At 37.2% G+C, this 27,869-nt stretch overlaps 1 protein-coding gene across 2 annotated transcripts in view; it reads right to left on the bottom strand.

Annotated features, from left to right (window-relative positions):
* Nucleotides 1-12,121: 12,121 nt before the first annotated feature.
* Nucleotides 12,122-27,869, bottom strand: part of ASAH2 (N-acylsphingosine amidohydrolase 2) — a 69,158-nt gene continuing 53,410 nt past the window's right edge. Inside the window, exons 1-5 of one of the 2 annotated variants that reach the window (XM_021943448.2) lie at nt 25,842-27,366; nt 23,556-23,628; nt 21,879-21,938; nt 18,770-18,858; nt 12,122-16,811 (exon numbers count right to left, since the gene is read on the bottom strand). In XM_021943448.2, coding sequence (XP_021799140.1) covers nt 16,622-16,811; nt 18,770-18,858; nt 21,879-21,938; nt 23,556-23,628; nt 25,842-25,927 — 498 coding nt within the window. In that variant the 5' untranslated portion in view covers nt 25,928-27,366 and the 3' untranslated portion in view covers nt 12,122-16,621. Of the gene's footprint in view, nt 16,812-18,769; nt 18,859-21,878; nt 21,939-23,555; nt 23,703-25,841; nt 27,367-27,869 lie in introns of those variants that run through there. The other variant, XM_003903942.5, reaches the window with a different exon arrangement.

Genomic DNA, 27,869 nt, shown 5'->3' with positions numbered 1-27,869 from the left:
TCATTACACTTGCCAATGCCTTGTTCCTAAGAGGAGTTCAGCCAATATGTGCTCTCTTGAATATTCTTCTAGAGCTGACCAGAAGTTTATTAGTGGACCACTCTGTCTTTCAGAGAGAGTGGAGATTCCTCTCCTATCTTCAGAAAAGAATTTACATAATACAAGGATAAGAGAAAATTATCCCCATTACTAAAAGATACAATTTTATTGGAAGAAGTGTAAATAAGGTGAATTGAAGCAAAATGCCCTTTGTCTTCTTTGGCACAAGCTTCCTTGAGCCCAGCACTGCTTTATTCTTCTTATCAGTATAGTAGTAATATCTGCAATGGTCTTTCTCAACTCTGACTGCCCATTAGAAGCCCTGGGAAGACTTTAAAAAGCCTGACCCTCAGCCACTCATCATACCAATCAATTGAGAATGTCTGGAGTGGGTTCAAACATTAGCACATTTTTTTAAGTTCCTCAGATATCTGTAATGTGCAGCCAAGGTTGAGAACCATGGAGCTAGGGCAGGAGTGATCCTCAAATTATGGGCTCCAGCACGCTGCTATGTGCTGAGCTCTCTGCCAAATTTTGGTCAATGTGCACAATTTATTTGCACTCTTACTAAAGATGCATGTGGTTCTTACATTCTTAAAATGATCACCATTTAGCAGCATTCTGTCACCATTTGTGTAGAACGGCTTACTGTGCTGACCATGTACTTATATAACCTCAAGGCTAAGTCCTTCCATGTTCCACTAAACTTGTGACATTTCTCTGGCATCAGTCGAATGTTGTCAATGCCTCTTACCTACAGAAGATTCAGTGGCCTTTACCTCTCTACAACATGTCACATACATTTTTCTTGGCTCACTGTTCTGACAGGTGTCATTATAATAGTGTGTTTCCTCTCTAGTAGTAAAAATGAATTGCACATATTTACTGAAGTATACAGTGTTGTCCAGCCCCATGTTCTAGAACTAATATAAGGGTATTTTTTAATCTTGAAATTTGTTCTTTGTATCAAATGGTTACCTTTTAATCTCTTAAAATGCATTACCAATAATTCAACTATCATAAATAAATCATGAAGCTTGAAAGATTATAAACCACAATCTAAAGGGCTCATATTAGGTTGTGAAAAGCAAAAGGGTTCAAGGAGGCTACTTCTTCTGGTTTTAGTGTACATTCATGTTTCTGAAACTTAGGTCTTTCTAGGAGTTCAATACTTAACTGTAAGAAATTTATGATGTTGTATTTTGATTCCAGCAAAGGCAAAATATTTATATAAATGCAGGACTGTTCCCCAGGGGGCCTTGGACTGACCAAGTTCTCCCCTTCTTTCTTGTTTGTAGTTCTTAAGAATAACTAGATTGTGCTAAAAATGCAACATCCTGAGGAAGGGAGGAACTGCATGGAATAGCCTAGGCCTTATTCCTGTCCCTCCTAGGGAATGTAACACTTTGAGTTAGGCAAGAACTGCCTAGTACAGCTCAGGCTTTGTTCCTCTCTCCCCTGGAAGCCAGATGTTCTTTGGAGTCTTGCTTAGTGAGCCACGTTGCCCTTGAGGTATGTAATCCAGAAGGGGTTGCCTTTCTGAGTCCTTGAGTTGTAGCACAAGTGGGACACGTGAAGTTGAGGCACCATCTGCCCCAGGTAAGTTTCTTGAGCTTTGGGGGACTGTCTCACAATGTATCCTAGGCTTCTCTTTTTTTTTTTGAGACGGAATCTCACTCTGTCGCCCAGGTTGGAATGCAATGGCACAATCTCCTTCACTGCAAGCTCCGCCTCCCGGGTTCATGCCATTCTCCTGCCTCAGTCTCCCGAGTAGTTGGGACTACAGGCGCCCGCCACCACAACCAGCTAATTTTTTTTTTTTGAGACGGAGTCTCACACTCTAGCCCAGGCTAGAGTACAGTGTCAACCATCTTGCGTCACTGCAAGCTCCACCTCCCAGGTTCACGCCATTCTCCTGCTTCAGCCTCCCGAGTAGCTGGGAGTACAGGTGCCCACCACCACACCAGGCTAATTTTTTGTATTTTTAGTAGAGACGGGGTTTCACCATGTTAGCCAGGATGGTCTCCATCTCCTGATCTTGTGATCTGCCCGCCTCAGTCTCCCAAAGTGCTGGGATTACAGGCATGAGCCACCTCACCGGGACCCTAGGCTTATCACTTTCTGCCTGTTTGTAGGTAATAAATCTACTACATTTAACTTGTTGCATATGAATGTGTTCTGTCTCACCAGCTGCAAACAAGTTGGTAACCAGTGCACAGTGAACTTGCTCCATAATAAGCATACTAGGAACTATATTGAGTACTTCTTATGTGCTAGGGATTCTAAGTGTTTAACATGTGTATCTCATTAATCCTCACAAAGTGAGATAAAGTATGGCATTAGAGTTGAAGAAAAAGCATAGAACACTTATTAGCTGGGCCGAAGGATGCATAGCTGATAGGTGATAAGGATAGAACTCAAACCCAAAGCATGTAACTCCTAGGCCCACCTTTGTAATCACTACACTATGCTATTCCTTAAACTATCACAGCTTACTGAAGGAAGAAGTGAGATGGGTTTAAATGTAATTGATGCCTTGTGCCATGTGATGATCAACTGATGCCTTGGCATCTGCTCAAATATGAACTTCATGATAGAACAAACAGAGAAGATTGATGATTAGAAGTAAGTCATCAAACTCACTATAGCATAGTGGACTCAAAAAGACTCTTACAAGAGAGGTCAGAATCATAGTCACATTACAAGTGATTTAATTTCTGTAATAGAACTTCATGAACCACATAATAATTATTATTTGATTCTTACGGTTCATAGTTTTTCAGTGTATTCAGTATTCCTTACTTATTTATATAGTTGCAGAAGATTGATAAATAAAATGATTTATTCCTAATTCTTTTTCTGCATATTTAACTAATATTTTAATAAGGATTATAAGAAAATATGGGATCCATGAAGATTGTTTTTCCTTTTAACTCCAGTTCATTTATCACTCAAGTTTAAGGAACACTGATGTAGACTTAAGGACAAAGATGCACCAGAAGTCCCAAAGTTCACAGATGGTCCAATCCTGGTCCCCAGGGCTTAGGGTCCAAATCCTCAGTGTTTCTTGCCCAGCCTTGTGCTCTCTGTTTGGATCTAGCAACACAAATTATCCAGGACGGCTGACTGAGCATCCAGGTTTTCCAGAAACCTATTTTACTCCCAATTTCTTACCTCTGTAACTACCTAACTTGTCCATAGATCTAGCCCACTGATATAGCTTAGATTCTTGTCCCCACCCAAATCTCATGTCAAATAGGAGGATGGGCCTGGTAGAAAGTGACTGGATAATGGGGACGAATTTTCTTCTTGCTGTTCTTGTGATAGTGAGTTCTCACAAGTTCTGATGATTTAAAAGTGTGTGATAATTCCCCCTTCTCTCTTTCTCTCCTGCCACCCTGTGAAGACAGTGCTTGCTTCCCCTTTGCCTTCCGCCATGATTGTAAGTTTCCTGAGGCCTCCCAGTCATGCTTCCTGTACAGCCTGCAGAACTCTGAGTCAATTAAACATCTTTTCTTCATAAATTACCCAGTCTCCGGTAGTTCTCTGTAGCACTGTGAGAACAGACTAATACACCCACCATCACAGGTGACCACACTTTAAATGAACACCCTATAAGTAGAAGAAATAATTTCAGAGCTCAGAGACAAGGCTTTTGAATTAACACAATCAAACAAAAATAAAGAAAAAAGAATAAAAAGAAATGGACAGTCTCCAAGGTATATGGGATTATGTGAAATGGCAAAACCTAAGAATAGTTGGTGTTCCTGAGGGAGAAGAAAAGATAGTAAGTGTGGAAAACTTATGTGAGAGAATAATTGAGGAAAACTTCCCTGGCCTGGCTAGAGAGCTAGATATCCAAATCCAAGAATCGCAGAGAATTCCTGGAAAATTCAGTGCAAAAAGATCTTCAGGCTATCTAAAGGCAAATAGTCATCGGTCTATCTAAAGTCATTATGAAAGAAAGAATTCTAAGAGCATTAAGGCAAAAGCAACAGGTAACCTACAGAGGAAAATCCATCAGACTAACAGCAAACTTCTCGGCAGCAACCTCACAAGCCAGAAGGGATTGGTGTTCCAACTTCAACCTCCTTAAACAGAATAACTGTCAGCCAAGAATTTTGTATCCCACAAAACTAAGTTTCATAAATGAAGGAGAAATAGTCCTTTTCAGACAAACAAATGCTGACAAAATTTTTCACTACCAAACCAGCACTACAAGAAATGCTAAAACATAACTTAACCTCTCTAGGTAACAACATGATGAAGAGAACAGTAGTTCACATCTCAATATTAACATTGAATGTCAATAGCCAAAACACTCCACTTAAAAGATATAGAATGGCAGAATGGATTAAAAAAATTGAAATCTAAATATCTGCTATCTTCAAGAGACTCACTTAACACAGAAGGATTCATATAAACTCAAGGAAAAAGGGTGGAAAAAAGTACTCTATGCAAATGGAAACCAAAAGCGAGCAGAAGTAATTATTCTTTCTTTTTTTTTTTTTTTTTTTTAGACAGATTCTCACTCTGTTGCCAGGCTGGAGTACAGTGGCATGATCTTGGCTCACTGCAACCTCCACCTCGTGGGTTCAAGTGATTCTCCTGCCTCAGCCTCCCAAGAAGCTGGGATTACAGGCGTGTGCCACCACACCCAGCTAATTTTTGTATTTTTAGTAGAGATGGGGTTTCACTGTGTTGGCCAGGATGATCTGGATCTCCTGACCTCGTGATCCACTCACCTCAGCCTCCCAAAGTCCTGGGATTACAGGCATGAGTCACTGCACCCAGCCAGAGTAACTATTCTTATATCAAACACAATAGACTTCAAAGTCACAACAGTAAAAAACATATATATAAAGATGGTCACTATATAATGAAAAAAGAATCAATTCAAAATAATCCTAAGTTTATATGCACCAAACACTGGATCTCCCAGATTCACAAAACAATTACTACTAGACCTAAGAAATGAGTGATAGACTTCAATACACCACTGATAGCAGTAGACAGATCTTCGAGACATAAGGTCAACAGAGAAACAACACACTTAAATGACATGCTAGAACAAATGGACTTAACAGACATTTACAAAACATTCTACCTAAGATCTGCAAATTATACATTTTTCTCATTAGCACATGGAACATTCTTCAAGATAGACCATACAATAGCTCACAAAACAAGTCTGAGTTAAGTTTTTTTTTAATGAAATCATATCAAATATCTTTTCAGACCACAGTGGAATAAAATTAGAAATCAATTCCAAAAGAAACCCTGAAGACTACAAATACATGGAAATTAAGTAGTCTGCTACTGAATGATATCTGGGTTAACAATGAAATAAAGATAGAAATTAAACATTCTTTGAATTGAAAGATAATAATGACACAAGCTATCAAAACCTCTGGGATATAATAAAAATGTGCTAAAAGGAAAGCTGATAGCACTAAATGCCTTCATCAAAAAGTTTGAAAGAGCACAAATTGACAACCTAATGTCACACCTCAAGGAGCTGGAAAAACAAGAACAAACTAATCCTAAAGCTAGAAGAAGAAAAGAAATAACAAAGATCAGACCAGAACTAAATGAAATTCAAACAAACAAACAAAAAGATCAGTTAGACAAAAAGCTGGTTCTTTGAAAAAATAAACAAAATTAATAGACCATTGGCTAGGTTAACCCAGAAAAGAAGACAGAAGATCCAGATAAGATCAATTAGAAATGAAACCGGAGACATTACAACCAATACCACAGAAATACAAAAGATCATTGAGGACTATTATTGTAACTGCCCAGTGGGTTCACCTTGCCCGCTGCAGAGACAGAGCAGATTTATCAAGACAGGGGAGTTGCAGTGGAGAAAAAGTAATTCATGCAGAACTAGCTGTGCAGGAGACCGGAGTTTTATTATGACTCAAATCAGTCTTCCCAAGTATTCAGGGATCAGAGTTTTTAAAGATAATTTGGTGAGTAGGGACTTGAGAAGTGGGGAGTGCTGATTGGTCCGGTTGGAGATGAAATCATAAGGGGTCAAAGTGAATTTTTCTTGCTGTCTTCTGTTCCTGGGTGCGATGGCAGAACTGGTTGAGTATTCTTGCCAAAAGAAAAAAAAATGACCTGAATCTAATCAAACTGTTAGATCTAACTAATATTTAAAGGAAACAGCAAGGATAGAAGAAGAAGTTAAAACACACCATGAATAAACAATTGGTCAGAAGAAGCAATGGGAAAATCTACTGGATAAACAATAGGATTTCCTTAACAAACAAAGGCACGAGAGAAGAGATCATGAGAAATGTTATATATTGAGAGTGACAGAAGAGACAAACCAAATGTTATGCATGGAACTTGTCTGCACTCTAGTTAAACAAATCCAGTGTAAAAAGATTTTTTAGATAATCATGGAAATTTGACCATGGACTGGGTATTGGATGATATTAGGGGGTTATTGTTACTTTGTCAGACATGAGAATGACCCTGTAGTTAAGATTTTTTTAAGCCTTTATCTGTTAAAAAAATATACTAAGGTATTTACAGGGTAAATACTCTACAGCTCAACCTCCCTCTCCATTCCAGAGAATGGTGAGGAGACAGATGAAGCAACATTAGCAAAATGTTGATACCTTCTGAAGCCGGACAATGGAGTAGCTGGAGTATCATCAGACTGCTCCCTCTAGTTGCTTGTATGTTTAAAAGTTTCCTTAACAAAAGGATTTTTTAAGGTCTCAGAATAGCCAATGACAGTCTAAGGTTGGAATCAAAGTGGAATTCTCACGATGCTCCTCCCACGGTGGAGGCACAGGAAGAATAATATATATGGAAGAGGATCCTCAGGTTCCCCTTGCCAGGCTTCATATTCCCCAGCAAAGAGGAAACATAGTATTTCCACAGGACCCCGCTACGCTTTCTGCTAAAAGATGGACACTGTTTAAAGAAAATTAAAAGCCCCCCAAAGATTGGAAGATCTCTCTTCAATAGAGTCTGTAAAGCATTCTCTATTCATAAACACATTTCCTGAAATGGAACATATTCACATATTTAAATGTAAAGTGAATCACTTACAGAAAACACTGTTATTACTTTCTGCAATGCCTTTCTACAATCTGAATACAACTGTCTCCTGCCTTAATTTAAAACTAGGCCTACCACAATTTTTAAAGTACATCACAATTCCTCTCTGGTTTTGCCTCCAGGTAAACAGAAAGAAGGACTATACACTGACATTTCCCCTATTTGCTGCAGAGCTTATAATACTTGCATAATAAATTGGAGAGGAAAAAGACCAACTCAGTTCAACTGCAACCGAGAAGAAACATGCATAATGATACTTATCCTGATTCTGTCAACTTGTAAATGTATATAATAGATATTCACACTTACCCACAACCCATAAAAGATCAATTTCCAAAATTGCAGGATATTTATTCTCTGTAAAATTTTAGTTAGAGCTGCATCCCAGCTGATTCATTTGGCATTTAATGGTATGTAAATTAGTTTCAGAATTTGCTACAGTCTTTGACAATGATAGATGACATTCATAGGCAACCAATGATAGACAAGATCACTTGCCATAAAATGAGCATGTTATCCAGGAAAGTAAAGAAGAGACATAATTACTGGTCCTCTAAACTGGAAGGCACCCAAGAATCTCTTTTAGCAGGTGACTAGAGGGGAAGACATTAATCTCTTGACCAGTGTATTTATTTCCAAAGCCTGCCATAGCAAAGTAACACAGATGGGGGGTGGCCTAAACAACAGAAATGTATTATCTCATGATTCTGGAGATTAGAAGTTCAAGATCAAAGTGTCAACAGTGCTGGTTCCCTCTGAGAGCTGTAAAAAAGGATCTGTTACATGTCAGCTTCCTAGCTTCTGGTAATTGCTGACAATCTTTGGTAATCATTTGTTTGTAGAGACATCACTTTGATCTCTGCCTTCCTGTTCACATTTCATTCTTCCTGTATGCGTCTCTCCATACAGCATTCTTTTTTATAAAAACACCAGTCATATTGGATTACAGGCCCACTTTACTCCAGTATGATGTCATCTTAAATAATCACATCTGCAATGATTTTATTTCCAAACATTCTGAGATACTGAGGGTTAGGACTTCAACATATCATTTTGGGGGTACACATTTCAACCCATAACAACTCAGAGAGTCAAAAAAACAAAGAGGCCACCATACCATTTTCCATAGGTCAACTAGTAAAGACCTGCTTTCTGATTGTACACAAATATGTTGACATTTGTCCTAACCACAATAGAAAAAGTATATAAGTAGTAGCCTTCATGGGGCTATAAGAGGTATATTATTTAGAATCCAGGTTCCAGATACTTTAACAATGAGATGATACAGTGAAAAATGAGATAGAAGTTTATTTTCCTTTCAGTTTATCATCTGAGAATAAGCACTTTAGGGATGATTTAACAACACTCAACTATTAGGGATGCTGGGACCTTTTATATTATTGCCATCTTCAACACGAAGTTTCCATCTCTGGGCTTTTGCCATCTCGTTTGCTACACACCTTTTAAGAAGGAAATTAGGGCAAGGGAGGTGTATTTGTCCATTCTTACATTGCTATAAAGAAATACCTGGGCAGGGCATGGTGGCTCATGCCTGTAATCCCAGCACTTTGAGAAGCTGAGGCAGGTGGATCACCTGATGTCAGGAGTTCAAGGCCAGCCTGACCAATATGGTAAAACCCCATCTCTACAAAAAAAAAATACAAAAATTAGCCAGGCATGGTGGCATGTCCCTGTAGTCCCAGCTACTTGAGAGGCTGAGATAGAAGAATTGCTTGAACCCAGGAGGCAGAGGTTGCAGTGAGCCAAGATCATGCCATTGCACTCCAGCCTGGGCAACAAGAGCAAAATTCCATCTCAAAAATAAATAAATAAAATAAATAAATAAATAAATAAATACCTGAGACTGGGTAACTTAAAAAGAAAGGAAGTCTAATTGGCTCTCACTTCTGCAGGTTGTACAGCAATCGTCGTGCTGCATCTGCTTGCTTGACTCCTGGGGAGGCCTCCAGAAACTTACCACCATGGCTGAAGGCAAAGGGGAGCAAGTTATCTCATGTGATGGGAGCAGGAGCAAGAAAGAACATGAGTGGGGAGGTACTGGACACTTTTAAACAACCAGATCTTTCTAGAATTCATCATGAGAACAGTGCCTAGAGAATGGTGCTAAACCATTCATGAGAAACTGTCCCCATGATCCAATCATCTCCCATCAGGCCCCACCTCCAACATTGGGGATTACAATTCATCATGAGATTTGATGGGGACACAGATTCAAACCATATCAGGAGTGTATGCCCATCACTTTTGAGAGTACAAGAGGAAAGTAGAACATATCACTTCTCTCATCTCATTGAACAGAACTTAGCTATATGGCTACAACCAGTTTCTAGAGGCAGCCCTGGGCTATACCAAGGCTGGGAAATACAGTCCTAATCCATGACCAATTAAAACTATCACTATGGAAGAATGGGAGAGCAGATTGTGGTGTGGAGTCTAATGGTCTCTTCCACAACCAGTCAACCTAATAAAACTCCCCACCTCCTTAAAATCCCCTTCCATTCTTGTGAAATTGCTGGCAAGTTTCAAAGGCTTAATTCAGTCCTTATCCCTTTAAGCTTCTCTACAACATTTGATATAATTGACGCGCTTGGAGTTCTTTCTTCCTGATATGGTTTGGCTCTGTGTCCCCAGCCAAATCTCATCTTGTAGCCCCCATAAATTCCACCTGTTGTGGGAGGGACCCAGTGAAAGATAATTGAATCATGGGGTCCAGTCTTTTCCGTGCTGTTTTCGTGTTAGTGAATAAGTCTTACAAGATCTGATGGTTTTAAAAATGGGAATTTCCCCGCACAAGCTCTCTCTCTTTGCCTGCTGCCATCCACGTAAGATGTGACTTGCTCTTCCCTGCCTTCTGCCATGATTAAGAGGCTTCCCCAGCCATGTGGAACTGTAAGTCCATTAAACCTCTTTCTTTTGTAAATTGCCCAGTCTTGGGTATATCTTTATCAGCAGTGTGAAATACACTATCCCTTCTCCTAACTCTTCTCATTGTTTCCCTCTTAGTAATATTACTTTGTGGCCCTGCTTCTGTTCATCTTCCTTAAAGTAGGTGGTTCCAAAAGGCCTGTCATCTGAATCTCTTTTCTCTTTCTTATATGCCCTCTCTTTTGCAAAATCATCAACTTCCTTGATTTCAACCATCAGTTTGAAGTTGATGCTTCCCATATATCTAATCTTTTGCCCCACTTTCTCTCCAGTGTCTCTACTCCACATTTCCCACTGTGTGCTGGACTTTTGCATATCTTGTCAACGTCTCAGACATCCAAAACTAGATTTACCATCATCTGTCTGAAATCTGCTTCCTTTTACCCTGGCTCTTGTTTATAGCATTACTATGACCCAAATGTTTTAGGGTTTGGGCGGTTGTAACTGTCTTCTCCCTACCTTATCCAGTCAATGAGTACATTGTGTCCATTGTAACTCTAGAGTTTTATACACCCACACCTTTCTGACCTGTTCCTAAAGCCATTGTTCTTGTTCTTGTTCTGACTTCATTACCTCTTAGTCTAGATCATTCTACTAACTTCTCTCCTCATTCTAATTCTTCCTACACTAATATCAGGGATGCCAAAGCACAACTTTGAAAAAGATTAGGGAAAGGACAGTCATTGTGGCTAACCATGATTCCAGTCTCAATGGTAGAATTTTTTAGTTCCTACTATTTTCCAGATACTTACATGCAATATCTCATATAATACTCAGTAACATCTAACTAAACTAACAGCTAAGTAAATTAAGTGCATATATACACCAGGCACTGTGCCAACAACTGTACCTTATTTTAATCTCACAACCTAAAAAGGTAAGTACTATTATTGTTCTCTTTTGGTATATTAAGCAACTGAGAGGAAGAAACCAAGGCTTTACAAAACTAAGTAATTTACTCATGGTCTGATATTGGTTAAATGGTAAAACTAGGATTTGAACCAGTTAGTTCCAAAATTTCCTCTCATAAACATTAACTTAACCTCATAGCAATTATAGAAGGTCATTATTAATATTATTATTTCATAAACCAAGGAAGTTAAATAATCTTAAATTGACCAGACTTCACAGCCCAAGTTCTTTCTTTTCTTTATACAACCTCCCATTTATGTCCCTCGGTTATAAATGACCTTCCAGTCTCTGTGAGATTTCTTGAATTCGTGGATTATTGAGATTAAGAGAAACTGAGAAGAGACAGGCAACAAGTCAGCACAACACAGTCCACAGTGTGGGAAAGTCTTCCAGAGGGTGTATTCTCCTCATGATAGTGGAATCAACTTTGTAAAATCACAGACACTAGTTTCCTGAAATTCCACTTAAGGTTGTCTTTCTCCACGTCATCATCACTGTCCCTTGGCCATTTAGGGGATGTGGTTGGACTTTGTCCTAAGCTTGCAAATGCTGGATTATTAAGTTCTTTTGTCCATTTAGCTTACTTTGGTCCGGAAAAAAAGGGTAAATCTTTTATACTGAATATGAAAAAATACAATGAGACAGAAAATATGGGCAAGTCAATGTTTCCAGATATCTGATTTCAGACAGGGATAGTAGATCTTCTATTCTCCTCTAGCTACTATTGACCCCATACATCCAGGCTTCTACTGTTTCATTATGGTTGAAAAACATACAGAAATAAGACCAACAGAAGCTGGATCCCTGATAACTTGGCAGTATGCAGGTCAAGATGCTTTGAATTTTATGTGGGTGGCTCTAATTTTTAGTATTCACAAGTATTTATGAACTTGTAAGGCTGGAACTCTGAACGCTATCTAAAGGGAGAGAATGGTCTTCATTGGCTATACGTGCCATTTTAGCAGGTACAACAAACAAACAAACAAACAAAAAACAAAAGAAATCATAGATTTGGAAACATGAAATTGACATAAGCAAAAGAAGTCTGAATAAATTCAATTCCATGGGTTTGTCTATGGACAGTGTTATAGCCCTGAAGACAGAAGGATGACACTAAGTGGCACTGGAAACTGGGAGCCAAGGTAAGTTTTTTGGTTATAGAAAGTGTATTTTATTATTAGAGCAAATGGCAAATACATTCAAGGACTTTGATGTTATAGGGGAAGTCTCAAGGGGGAAAAATGCTAATACAAGTATAAAACCAAATTGCTATTTATGAAAGTAAAGTTTAGTGCTGCCTCACTGTCAACTCTTCCCTTATACTCTAACTACAACCTTGATAAAGTACTCAATATTCCCTCTACATGGTATAGTCTATTTGCCCAGTACACAAACACAAACACACACAAATACACACATACATGCACACACCATTGCCTTTCCTCTAGCTAATTTCTACATATCTTTGAAGTCTTAGCTTATATGTTATTTCTTCCAGGAAACTTATTGAAACATCCCCAAGACCATATTAGGTGCTCTCTCTAATTCCCTGAACAATAACAATATGGGTCACCCTGTACGGTAATTACTTGTTTATCTGTTTGCTTTGTTCATTAAACTGTAAGTTTCTTTTGGCAGGGAATAGCTTTGCCTTCATTATTTTTTCATTCTTAGGATTTAGTATAATTTCTGCCACAAAGTATATAGGTGCTTGATATAAATCTGTTAAAGGAATGTAAACATTTTGCAATACAGAAAGCAATTTTTTCATCATGATTCCAATGTGTGTCCTTTTCCAAAATATGTTTTCTAGAGTAAAACTAGTTATAATTATTTCAAAGAGCAGTTAAGTTGGATATGCAGATATTATTCCTTGCCCATTGTGGTAAACTTTAGGTCTGCTTGCAAACATCCTGGTTCCGTCACCTGCCCAGTGAAAAATGCACAGTAATGTGGGAGCTTCACGAACTATTGCATGATTCTCCCTGTCCCTTCCCCCTAATCATGGAAGCACCTGTTCCTGTTCCCTCACAATGGAAGAATGCTTAGAATGGAAATCTCTGTCAGGCTGTGAACCCAAATGAGAAGGGTGTGGAACAGATCCTTCAGCTAACCTCGATGGACAGGTCATGAGATCAAGAAATAAATCTCGAATGTTGTAGCTTAACTAATCTGTCTTGACTGACATACTTGTATGTCAGCTACTTCGGCTGTCTCTTTTTTCTTACTATCAGAACTTGCCTCACTCTCTAGAAGCACAAAATACTAAATGTTCTTTTTTCCAGCCTCCCTTGCAGGTAAGAGTAGCTGTGTGGCACCGTTCTGAACAAGGAAATAGAAGGAAAATTCAGCTTGTGTTCCTACTACTTTCCACCTTCCAAAAGGGTATTATAAAGAGAACTCTTTTCCCATTTTGCTGCTTCATTCAATTGTATGTAGACACGAGGTAGCGATCTTTTAGCCAAGAAGATAAGCCTAAGAATTAAGTCAGTATGTTAAGAAGAGCCACTAAGTGGCTGCACGAAACCTGAATTTATCACTTCAAGACTTACTGCTATGTGAGGTTATAAATGTCTTCAGTATTTGGATGTATGTTGATCAGCAATATTTTCTGAGTTACAGCTGAATGCATTCTAACTAATTGTGTAAGAAATGTGCAAATTTCCCTCTCCGATACCCTATCACTCTAAAATTTTGGAAGCCAATATAAACCAGCAAGTCAGATTGGATACCCAGGAAGCAAGAGCATCATTTGGAAGAACTAAATACATGAGAAGTTTATCCAGTGATGAAACCTTTTGGCTAAAGATAGAATCCATGCGCTAATAGTAGAAAAAGACAGTAAGCTTGCTTATGTTGGAGGAGAAGCATAAGAGGGCACATTAGAAAAGGACATTCATAAGTGAATTCATTCTTGGTCTTTTTGTTCAGAATTAGCTCATGAAACCATTTCATAGTTAGCTACCTGCCTAGGAAATTTTTTTGCCCAACTAGTAAAAAAGAGAAAGAAAATAAAAGAAATGCCAACCATACATGTGTTTTTCCAGCAGTACATCTTCAGAAGTTGGAAAGGAACTGATAAAGAAGTGGTTCCCTTGTGCTTCAGTGGTTATTTATTCGTCATTTGTATCACTTTCCAACCTAATTTACATGTAATCTAACACCTTTTATTCCACCTCTTTTTTTAAAAAAGTGTTCATTTGTCTACATTACCTTTCATTAGACAATACTTTTATGAGTGTAATTCTTAATTTATTATTAAATAATCCATTGAATGTTGACAATTTTACTCAGTACTCATCAAAAAATCTAGACCTGGAAAAGAGATTATTCAGTGCTTTTCAAAGAAGTCACAGAATCCTTAAAACCAGAGTAGGCAGGGTACAGCAAATAAAATGCAGACACTTTAACAAAATCTCCAAAATTGTTCTCCTACCTACCCAATCTGCCATATTCCACTTTTTCCACCAATTTCAGGAGTTTCCGCCACATGGTTTGGCTCCAATGAGCCAGTCCCTGCAGCATCCACAGACACGAATTGGATCTGTGTTTTTATATCAACAGATAAGTTCAGTTACTTCATAATATTCTTTTATGCATAGATACAGAACCGATATTGATAATCCAGGAATTTGGTTTTATTTTTACACATGAACTGCAAACATAGAACTGCATGGCCTAGAAGAAATGGCAGCTGGTAAGGAAATAGGTTTCTATGGGTTATCTGGGACCAAGAGTGCTGGGTGCAGAAGGGTCAGTAGATGATACAGTGACCACCTTGGTACAGTTGCCAGTGAGCTATCAGGAATCACAAGTAGATTGAGGAAAGCTTCAATAGAAGGCATAGAGGTAGTGGAAAATGATTCATGAACCCTTCTGAGTAATAACAAATACTTTTAAAAACCATATCATGAGTTCTAATATAATTTTCTTGTCTGGGATCAGCTACTTTCAGGATCACTTGTTCTTTTAGACTCCTGAACTTTTACACTAAAGACTGTGGTGTCATTAGAAAAATGATCACACACTTGGAATCCCTGATTGCCTAATCCTCCAGCAGTTAATGTCCATGGAAACAGCCTCTAAGATGCCTATTCATCAAAAAGTGTTCCAGGTTCATTCTAATTCAATAAATTATGTTGAGATTAAGTTATACATAATGGATGTTAATATTACTATCATTAATATTGTTATTATTTTCAGACCTCAAAGTTTATTTTTGAAATACAGATTAATATTTTCCCTAAAATGCTAGAGCTTTTACATACATACAAAAGTATGACCTGGGTTTGGAAATTTGCTTTGCAGTCTGGGAGCTCCTAGTTAATTTAAAGGATTTTAAATGCAATTAGTACTTTCAGGCAATTGATGTCAGATTGTCATATCTTACTCTTTGGGGCATGAGGCTAGGTATTTTACAATGCCCAAAAACAACTTTCAAAATAGTATTTAGCAAACTGTCTGGAGCCTCTTTACCCCAAAATTAGAGTATCCAACACAGATGATACCCAAGATGTAACTTGAAGATTACTGATTTTTTAAATGCCTCCCTGGAATTTACATATTAAATTGATTACTTTCTCCTTCATAATAGTTACCTTTTGACACTTACATATTCATCCCAAGTACAATTTCACTAATTATCAAGGCCCAGGCACCACTGTAATTCTGGGCATATAAATCGTAAATATTCTATGATTGAATGGGTCCGTGAGTGAGTGAACAAATGGTAAAAGAACAGATAAATTAATTTAGAACCTTTGCTCTGAGGAGTGCTTTCCCAGCCAGTAATACTTTTAATATGTACACTAATGGCAAAGCTTTCTGGTTTGGGGTGAATTTGATTAATGAAAAGAGTCAAAAAAATCATTTGGAATAAGTCTTGAGGATAAGAGACACAATCCAGTGGGATAAGGACACTTAGGAAAACACAAGGCATGATCAAAATACTGCAAGTCTGGCTTTCTCATAATTGAGTTCTGAAGGCAATTCCAGAAATGATTTGAGCATCCACAACAACTCTGAACTAAGCATGTTAACTCCAGAATGACTGCTTAGAAAGGCTATGTTATTTTGAATGAAGAAAAACTGACATGCTGATTTTCTGTTTCTCTAATTAGGCTCATACATTTATGGTCAAGGTGTATATCATATTTTGTAAATGTGATTATAAGAAAAGACCATTTTTCTTATCTGTAAGATGAACAATAAGACTAGATGATTTCTATAAACTTTCCCAGTACTAACATCCAATAATTATTTATATAAATAAATAGGTTAAACATTGTTCACATGTATTCAGCCATTCTCACTAATATTTCAGAGGTTTTATATTGAAGGAACTCTCCTTTCAACAACCCCAAGGCTTCAAGGGAAATCATGCTTTAGGCTGTAGACCACAAGGTATATGGCTGCTGGAACAAGATATATGGGACAAACCTCTCTCTCTCTCTCTGTCTGTCTCACACACACACACACACACACACACACACACACCCCTCTGCCCCATTAGCAGTAAACTATCTGTCCCCAAATAAGGACGATTATAGAAGTCAACATAGTAGTTCACTAGTTCACATTCATTTGAAATCACTTATATAATGTGTACAGAGTAACGCTGTTCTTCACATGATCTGCCAATTTTTCACTAAGTAGTTACAACTTCAAAAGCAGGGGAAGTGCCTTCAAATGAAAGTATGACAGCAGGCTTCAGAATGTCCTGCTTCCGATTGTGTCCAAAATATCTTATTCTGTAGATTCCAGGCTGGGCAGTGTCTGGAATATGCCATTCCACTGTTGCATTACTCAGACCCAGGAGTCCCTTGTGCCAATAAAAACTGTTGATAGAAAACAAACAAGCAAGCAAAACTCAATTTTACTCTTAAAAATGTGTAATTAGAAAAAATACTGATTATTCATTTAATGAATATTCAGGGAGTACCTATAATGAGCAAGGCACTATCTAGACATTGAAGATACAGCAATGAACACAACAGACAAAAACGTCTATTTTCTAGAAGAGAAACTTTAAAGAACAGCAATTTGTAGAAATAGCTTTACTTGTTCCACCTTTCTTCCTACCTAAATTATATTCATCCCGGGAAACCTTACCTGATAGCCACAAGATGTCTCTCCTGTTGTAGAATTGCAAAGTACTCTTTTAGCCTTTATCTGACACTTATTTTCACATCTAGATTCATTTGTTTTTTATATATATATAATGAACACATGTCAGACTCTCCTCTAGAAGTACTGAGGGTACAGTAAGGAGCAAGATAGATATGGTCCCAAGTTTTATGAAGCTTATGTTCTACTGGGTTGAGGATGGAAATAAATGCAATAAACAAATAAAGCAATAAATATAAAATCTTAAGAATGACAAATGTAGAAAACAAGATGGAAGTTTTTTTAGGGAGATGTCATTTAAACTGAGTCTGCAAAAATCTGGAGGGAAAAACATTCTAACAAGAAGGAACAGAAAATACAAAGTGTCCAAAGCAGGAACAAACTTGATGTGGCCACAAAGCAGAAAGCAGGTCGGTTGGTACAGGGAATAGTAAACCACGGAAGAGTGCTTGAGATGAGAGAAACAGATGGAACCAGATCATGTTGGCCCGTGCAGATCACCGCAGAGAGTTCAGACACTCTTCTAGACTCAGTGAGATACAATGGGCTAACTGATTGACATCCTCAGTTACGTTGAAAGTTAATCTCTTGGGCACAGAGAAAGTGCTCGAGATTCTATGTTTCTCAGTGATGGGTTCAGTACTCTCAACAAATATTTGATTATTCTGCTGCTAATGAACAAGGCAAGGATCTAAACATATCCTCAGTATTGACTGCTCTTAGCTAAAAACTTTTAGCATTTAAATATAAATCATTATTTTTATTACTTGTATAACCTTTTAAATAAATATGCATTACTTGTTTAAAAATTTACCTATACTCTACAGCTCTAAATACCAAAGAAAAATTATGCCCATATTTGTATATGGTTATCAAGTGGGCCATGGTCAAATTCCTATTTTCAATTAACCATCTGAACCATACTAACATACTTACATTTAACAAACTAATATCACTTAGTTGAGGCAATCTGAATTAGACCCAAATAGCCAAAAACTGTACCTACTTCCATGCCACTGTCCTAGAATGCGAAATGTATAGACTTGGGAACAGAAATATTGTCTTATTTCAGACACATTGTCAAATCTTCAAAATATCTATTCAGCTCAGGAATTTGGTAGCTAAAAGCAAAGAGATACGTCTCTCTGAGGAAATTGCATGAGTATATTATCTCCTCACTCAAGTCATTAAGGGTTAAACACCCAAGCCTATAGTGTTTTAGTAACTCAAATTAAGAATCATTGATCACATACAAACATGCAATACATATCAGGTATAGACTCATTTTCCCTATAGAAATATCAAGCTCTACAGAGACATCTCAACACTTTTACTCCACACTCCTTTCAACCAATTTGCAATAAAGCTAGTTAGATTTCAGAAATAATACCTGTGACCATGGGGAAAAAAAACAGAACAGATGTCTGTAAGAATGGAAGCCATAACCTCATTAGCACCTAATCTTACAGAAGCACACACCACACTGTTTTGTAGAAAAATGAATCAAAATGAAATCTAATAAATCAACTAAATATGGCCGGAAAGCTCCTTGAGAATTTGATATCATTAATACCTTGTATTGAGCCAGTCTTTTCATTTGTCTTCCCAGCATTACAAGCCAACTGTTTTCAAAGCTTGAAATACAAAACTATTCAATAGATGTGCTCACCGAGTCTCCCAGGAGGCATCATTACACACTATCTGCCACGACGTTGAAGTAGCCTCATATTTCTCCACAGTGAGGAAGGTCTGATGGGTCTGAAATGCAATTAGGAACCCGTTTGTAAATACTCCCCTTGTTGACCATGTGTTAGCCTACCAGTACCTTGTGTGAAAATGTGTTAGAATTTCATCCACATTCTTAGGCTTTCCTCTTAACATTCTATGCAATGTACTCAGAATGTTGATTTATCCAGTGTATTAAAAAAACATGACTTTTTTAGAAATTTGAAAGAAGCATAATTTTAGAGTTAATAGCAAATTTTGAAAATTAGGGCAGAAAAGAGGCTGGAAATAAAACTTACTTGAGATTTTAAAAAGGTATAAGTCGAGCCTTTTCGTGACATGCTTATTGATCTAAATATCCCAAGACTTTCTCTAGTCACCTCAAGATTTAGAAGGGAAAATGGTAAAGTTTAATCTATTTTCTATCTCTAGGTGAATGAATTATTAGTTAACGTACCTCCCTGCGTGAAAGAATTGAAAAGAATACATAAATCTTCCCTATCCTGGGGTGCTAAAGGAGGTCTCTAGATTTTTATAATAGATTCCTAGAAACCACATCATAAAAAGATTTTATTTCCCCATTGGAAGATTATTATAATAGAAGAATTTGTTTCAGACTAAGAATTCAGCTTCAAACAAAGCGCAGATTTGAATAATATGACAAGTTAATAAAGACAAAGGCTATAAATTTCTAGTATCCCTTTAAATCCCTGAGATTGTGACCCTAAAAGGCACATGTTTAATTCACCTATATTTATCACAGTCCTTTACATCTGTCATTTACTGGTGCTCAAATAACCCCTTGCTAAATGGATCACCTATTTACATGTGGGCCATGAAATTGTTTAAAATTCTTCTTTAAGTATTCAACTGATGAATTATATTCAATAAGGAAGTTTTCATAACCATAGGAACTTGCAAAGAGAGTTATTTCTGTCTATTTAGGGCAAATGACATTGGGAAGGCCTTAGATGGAGAAGATACAGTAGGCTTTTTGAATACGTCTAGAGTATAGACTGAAGAACAAGTCTAGGCCTCTGAATATCAGGGATAAAACATATGACAATTTTTTCCCAACTACTCTACCACAATCTCTTCCAGATGCATAATTAGTTAATATAAGTTACTTTCTCTCTCCAGCCCTCAGTTTATTCATCTGGAAAATAGAGGTAATAAAACTTAACTCATTGGGTAGTTGTAAGGATGGAATTAATCATGTGATAATCCATATAAAGCACTTTAATAGGAATACCCGCAAATAGTACCTGCAAAATAGTAAGCATTCCATAAATAGTGATGACAATTACTAATAACGGAGGGTACTGGAAATTGTTTTATACCAAGTCCCAGAGCATTCTTTAAAATTAATTCTATTACCACTACAGTACTTTAAATGTTTTGTTCTCCTGCTTCTCCATGGCAATAATGATGATAGAATTTCTCTACCCTAGGCGTATCAGATGACAGGTAAACCTGCAGTTTTGATATAACACTTTGATATCTTCAGAAAATAATGTTATAAACATGTAACTATTATGGCACAGATTGACCTCCTAAAGAAATTGCTTCAAACAGGTGCATATTGACTACCTAAGAAGTAGAAGACTATCCCCCAATGTCATATTTTTTTGAGAATGACATTTGAGAATGTCATATTGCCACAATTGTTATCTTGGCAATAATGACATTTTAATGAACAGGAATGGGAAGGTTCTTTTGGAAGGAAGATATTTTTGGATTATAAGTGACTATGTGCCCTGGGAAGAACAGCTAAATGATAGAAGGAATGCATCCTCAGCCATAGTAAAAACCATGACCTTGAAATCACAGTCGTATGCCCACTGTTTTTCCACTATAAATTCCTTTATTATTTGAGGTTTTACAACTAGAATGTGTCCAGTTATTGCTTGTGTAGTTATAAGTACATGTTAAGGAAGCTATAGAAGTATAATAGATATATTACATATGTATATAGTTTATCATACATATGATAAAAACAAAAAAGTCTGAAATGCTTTATTAAAAAACTCTTAACAGCTATTACCTCTGCAAAGCAGGTTTGTGGGTAGAAGAGAACATATATATTCTATTTTCTGCACTCTTATATTGTTTTAACATTGGACATGTATTTTGAATGTCATTTTTTAAGTTTAATAATTAAATGCCCTATTAACACCAGTAGTAAATAATAGGAAAATAGCCAGTGCAAGATAAAGTAAAGCACATGTGCCAGGACTCCAAGCCATGAGAGTATCCACCCAGGGATCCATGACCATTCCACAACAGTACAGGTAGGACCAGAGGTGGTAGTGTAGAGGAGGAGAAGACAGCCAAAAAGAGAAGAAGGAGCCAAAGACACACATCCTTCAGTTGGCCCTTTGATTATTTCACAACATTTGGTAGAGTTCTATATATTTGAATACAGTCATACATTGGATACATCCTGAGAAGTGCATCGTTAGGCAAATTCATCATTGTATGAGCATCACAGACTTAGACTTACACAAACTTAGATGGTGTAGCCTCCTACACACCTAGGCTATATAGTATAGCCTCTGGCTCCTAGGCTACAAATCTGTACAGCCCATTACTGTATTGAATGTTGTAGGCAATTATAACATGATGGTAAGTATTTGTGTATCTAAACATACCTAAATGTAGAAGAGGTATAGTAAAAGTATACTATTATAATCTCATGGGACCACTGTCATAAATGCAGTTCATCTTCGACTGAAACATCATTATATATGGTGCATAACTATACATATATGTGATTGTATTCAACTTAACATCTTCTTGACAGACAATGCAGTCATACATGCATTATGCTATACTTGGTCCTAAATAGCCAATTATATATTTCCTGCGTGCTTTTACCCAGACTCAATCCACATTAACTGTACCCATTGAATATTTTCCCATACCTACAAAATAAGATGGAAAACAAGTTGGAACATTTTGTCTTTATGATATTAACCTCTAGAGGGATATTTAAATGAATGAATGGCTGAAAGGTGGATTTACATTTGTAAAAGAAAATCATTGATGCCTACCTCGTTTTGTGCTGAATTCTTCGGGTTAGCACCTACAAATGTAACTTCAGCAACTTCTCCCTGAAAATAAAAATTCATTTAATGACTTCTAATAAAAGGATTTTTGCTATACTCATATTTTGGCACTATTTATTATAAATTTTATGATTTAGGGTGCCTTTATAGATTTCATTGTATTTAATCAAGTAAGTTATCTTCTAAGAATATTAACCCTTGCAACAATAGACATAGGAATGTTTGGCCAATGAGTTTGCTTTTGGTAGACTCAGATACAAGTGAAGATCTAGAGCTGTAGTTCATATTAGTGACAGCACATTAAAATGGCTTCTTCGGGCCTTGATAATTCCTCATAACTCCCTCCCAACACAAATACAGGGAATATTTGAATCAAAATTAGAACAGTGAAAACTTTCCACAGATGACTCATATTTATGCTTACATTTATAGTTAAGATTATATTTTTATAAGAGATGGAGTGGCAGGATGTGTATTTATCTTCCCACCTGAAACAACTAACTAAAAAACTGGAAAAAATATATATTAAACAATGGATTTTCAAGTGACAATGAAAGACGGTGATATTTGAGTGCCAACAAACAAACAAGATGAACCCCATAATTCACCAGCTCAATGTCATCAGAGTTTATGGGTCATGGCAGAAGGAGGAGAATTCAGGCCAAGTCTGGCAGTCTAAGTTGAGGATATGGAGCTGGGAGTCCACAAATGGCAAATAGTCTTGAGTTTATAGCACAGAGCATCATAGAAGAGCTGCACAGAGGCAGAAACCTGGAGATTTGCAGAAAGCTCTCCTCAAGTTTGCATGCATATAAGGGAACTATTGGAAGCCAGGAAAAGAATGGGCTAACAGAATTACAGAGAACAGTCCCCAGGCTCATAGACAGTTGTGACAAGATTCCGTTCCCACCAGGCCAGACTGGAAAACCGCATAATTCAAAAGAATTTTACCTCAGTGTGTGAGGGGATGGGGGGTGCTGGGGGAGCCATTCCCCATGTATACATATTTCAAACCACCATCTTGTACACAATAAATATGTATAATTTTATTTATCAATTAGAAAATTAAATAAAATTTTTTAAAAAGCAAAATATTCTATTGAAGGTTCTAGCCAGTCCAATAAGGAAAAATAATTAGATGCATTCAGAAAAGAAATATAGAAAGGAATAAATAAGTTTATTTTTATTCACAGATGACATGATACTATATGTAGAAATTCCTAAGGAATCCAGACTCCCCTCTTATTCATTCCCTGCCCCCCTCAAAAAACAATTGAAACTAATAACTGATTCAGCAAGCTTTCAGGGCACAAGATTGATATAAAATAGTAATGGTACAAATTCTGCTTCATTTCTGTATGTTTTTCCTGTCCTTGATTTAAGAGACAACTCTCAGTGTCAGTGAATAGTTCCATGATCATTCATTTAGGAAAAGGAATAATTTGGATTTTAGAATTTCAATTTGATACAATTACTAACAAAAAATAAATATTTTCCCATTCTCATTACTTTTGCGGAGATAAGAACAATTGTCAAAATTATCATTGCTAACAGCTGGTCTACAGCGTGATTAGAGGCAAATGGTGACACTAAGTGTCATCCTTCTCCTCATCCCCAAAAACAAGCCTCTAAAGGATTCCAAGGTCTGCGCGTGTGTCTTACCACTCTGTATTCAGGTTTTGCTGGCTGCAGGACATCCCCAAAAGTTCTGCCTATTGGTGCTCTATCCACAATATTAGGAATTAATGGAACTATTAATTGTTGGAAAAATGGAGGTTCTGGGCCTCTGCTCAGGTTGGCTACTGTGTCCTGGAACGGAGAGCATTTGTTAAGGAGTGCATACGTAGAGTCAAAGACCCTTTTCCCAGGCTTCCAGTTCCAGAAATGCCTTCATTAATGGAAGAGTACACACACACATACTCATACACACTCCAAGAGCTAGCAACCTTGAGAAAATAGGAAGGTAGCCTTGCTAAGCATGAGCCTAGAAATTAACAATTTAAACTCTTGTCACTGGGAGAAAGTTTTGGTCATAGGCAACTCTTTTATTCCCCTAGACAACATAAGGACAGTGACCAGAGTACAAGGTTGGAAGCATACTTTCGAATTGTGTGACTTTGTACAGGGGCCTACCATGCAAAAAGGTAATTATAACATGACACCATAATTATTATTTTAATTTTAAAAAAGTATTGAGCCACTCTCATCTGGAATCAGTACCAAGTTTTTTCCTAGATTCTTGTCTGTTCTAATAAAAGAATATAATAAATATACTTTTAATTTAAAATTTAAGATCATCCCATATCCTGACTGGTTTAATCTATGTTGCCCACAAAGTTTACCATTTTTAATAGTGTCATAAAAATACAAATCTCAATTTTCAAATATCCCTTGATATATATTAGGTTGGTACAAAAGTAATTGGCATTTTGCCATTACTTTCAATGAATATTTAATGTTCTTTATTCCTCACATTATAGATTTAATCTCTACAACTGCATATGAGATAGGTTATGTATTACCATTCCCATTTTGCAAATGAGAAAATAGGCTTGGACATATTCAGTGGTTTTTTTCAAGATCACATAGCTAGTTTTAAGGTGCTTGACCAGAAATTTGACTGTAAAACAAATTTCCACCAAATTAATTGCATTTTTCTCCATTGTCACTACAAAATTTGAAGAATCTATTTTCACGGGAAGAACTATAGACCTATGAGCATAGTGACAGTTAAACAGTAGTTACCTCTAGGGATGGGTTATAGGTTTATACTTTTCTGTATAATATGAATGTCCTACAAATAGATTTGGCTTTGATAATAGAAACAAATAAATAAATAAATACAGACAGTTATTCAAAAAAAAAGTAACCTAAAACTGAGAGCAAAATTATGATAAAATGAAAATAAATATCAATTGATTAAAATATGTGCAAAGAAATTATATAAAATACTGAAATTTCAAACACACAATCAGTAACTAATAATACAGCCATATGAAATGTTCAACATTCGACTGATGCAACCTACAGAGACAACCATTTCATTTATTTCAATTTAATACATCCAAGCTCTTTCATTAAAAGGGCTTTATTTTCTTTGCTACGCCACAATTGTTTCACATTTTTTATTGAGGCTTACATATTATTATATAAGGGGCTGCTTACTATTTTAAGCCCTTTATCCTGTTTGTTGACTAACCTTCTGACATTACAGTTACAGCTTCATAAACAACTGCATCCAAAGGGAATATTTCCACAAGCGAAGTTCCTTTAAATCAAGTAAACTTGTTCAGTGGTATATATTTTAGGTAGATGCAATGTGTTCATTCCAAGGCACCACCATTTTTACATCAAATCTAAGCTTCCATTGATTTAACAACTCATATAATCTTTTGAACCACCAAGAAAGTAAAAGCATGCTACTAATTATAATAAGATTCCTCTGATTGGAAAATGCATCCCAATTTCTGAGATATTATTATGTGGAAAATGGGCATCTTAGAATGCTGACCTACTCAACTCTTGGAGCGAATGGGGAGAATCTGGCAAGGATTAGAGAACACAGGTTCAACTCCCAGGTATAGTAAGCTTCCTCACTTATCTTCAAGTCTATGTGCTCCTCTGAAAACTGGGGAGAAATGATATCTCCTTAACTTCACATGATGGTTGTAAAAATAATGAGATAATATATATGAAAGAAGCTGCCACCACGAAAGGATGTTAACTAGATCCAAAATTTGGAAAGAAATTTTATTTTTCTCAGAGATACTACAAAGCTATAAGTTTTGTAAAATATAAAGGTTGTCAAAGAAACTGAACACTCGAAGCTAAAGTTCTCTTTTGCTTCTCTCTGCATTTTCTCACCAGACACAGACACATACAGACATACACACACACACACACACACACATACACACACCCACACACCCACAAACAATATTTGATTACCGTAGCAATAGCCTTAGCAAGGTTTCTGAAAAGCTGAATGTAAGCAGATAACGTGTGAGGTCCATAAATTGTCGATGCTGCCTCATATCGCTGAGCCTGCAGGAAAGGCAGGGAGACTTGTATATGGTTCTGCATATTTAAATCCATTTACAGAGGTATAGCATTTTAGGTAAATGTGATACTTGACATCTCACATTATTCAAAACTGGCATAATATTCAAGATTATGTATGACAAAAGAGGATGGGCATTTCCATTTACTGGCCAAGGTAAGCGATTCCCATCAACTACCTATTAAAAGCAGTAGGTTCTCTCTGCTTACGCCATTTAGACTGTCACTCTATTTACTATGAAAGAGGGTGCTAGCTCCTAAGCTTTAGTCTATTGTAAGTACTTGTAATATAAATGCTTTCCCCCAGGGCATATGTCAGAAGAAAAAACAAAATAAAAAGAGTCCTTATAACTTCTGGATAAATAGTTAGAAGGTACTAACTGGAGAAGGACATTTAATCCATCACAGCCATGAAACGGAGCCAAATGCATCTTTTACCTGACCTCCAGGTCTTTGGCTCTTTTACAGGAACTTCAAAGTCATCAAATCTAAAGCCAATTTCACCACTCCAGACATATCAGCTTCCTCCACAACATTCTCATCTCAGCGAATGTCATCTTTCCACTCTCCCATGTGAGGATCAGCCTGCAGTTTCCTTAGACTCCTCTCTCCCTCATCCTGTATCCTATCACCAAATCTGGTAATTCTATCTCCTTCAAATCTCCTGAGTTCTTTCGTTTTCCTGTCTTACTTTCTCCTAAGGTATAAGTAGATTTTACCTTAGTTCAAACCCTCATCTCTCACCCAGATCTTTTTTTTTTTTTAATTTTATATTAGGTTCAGGAGTATATGTGTAGGTTTGTTACACTGGTAAATCACATGTCATGAGGGTTGGTTATACAGATTATTTCATCAGCCAGGTAATAAGCAGAGTACCTGACAAGTAGTTTTTTGATCCTCTCCCTCCGCCCAGCCTTCACCCTCAAGTATGCGTGTCCATGTCTTGCCCAGATCGTAACTACACTATGGCTTCTTAACCAGTCCTCTGCCCATATACAAGCCCTTCCAATTCCTTTTCCACACTGCCATCCTATTGACCTTTCTAAATCACAAAATTTTATCAAAGCATTCTCTTGCTTAGAATCCTACTGCAGTTCCCCCAAAGCCTTCCTTACTGAATGAAAGCTCTGTAGCATAGCATGTAAGACTATCCATTAGCTAACCTGTGTCTCCCACTCTGGCCCCCATCTCCTTACCATCAACTTCTCATACTTACTCCATGCTACTCAACTAATTATGCTCCATCAATGTGCCTGCCCTCTGGACCTTTGAATATATAGTTTCTTCTATATGAGATACATTCTTACTTTTTATTTGCCTGACTCTCACTTGTTCTCAAGAACTCATACAGATGTTACATCTTCCTGAACAGTCCCAGTCCTCAAATACCCAGTCTGGGCTAGTACTCTTTCTCTTTTTTTTTTTTTTTTGAGACTGAGTCTGGCTCTGTCGCCCAGGCTGGAGGGCGGTGGCCGGATCTCAGCTCACTGCAAGCTCCGCCTCCCGGGTTCACGCCATTCTCCTGCCTCAGCCTCCCGAGTAGCTGGGACCACAGGCGCCCGCCACTTCGCCCGTCTCTACTAAAAAATATATAAGTAGAGACGGGGTTTCACTGTGTTAGCCAGGATGGTCTCGATCTCCTGACCTCGTGATCCGCCCGTCTCGGCCTCCCAAAGTGCTGGGATTACAGGCTTGAGCCACCGTGCCTTTCTCTTTATTTTTATAACACCTTGTGCATGCCTTTCATGAAAATGTTATCGTCTGTTCTCTCTTCTGTCTTTGTACTAGACCCCTGACTTCTAGTGATCTTGAGGGAAGGGACAGATTCTTTTCATCATTATGCCCCAGAAAGTGGCTAGCACAGTATCTGTAACAATACATATCTGTTGAATGAACGAAGTAATTAATAGTAATCCT

Source organism: Papio anubis, chromosome 11 (genome assembly GCF_008728515.1).
Source record: "Papio anubis isolate 15944 chromosome 11, Panubis1.0, whole genome shotgun sequence".
NCBI lineage: Eukaryota > Metazoa > Chordata > Mammalia > Primates > Cercopithecidae > Papio > Papio anubis.
Note: the sequence above shows the minus strand (reverse complement) of the source record. Positions and strands in the feature narration are given on the sequence as shown.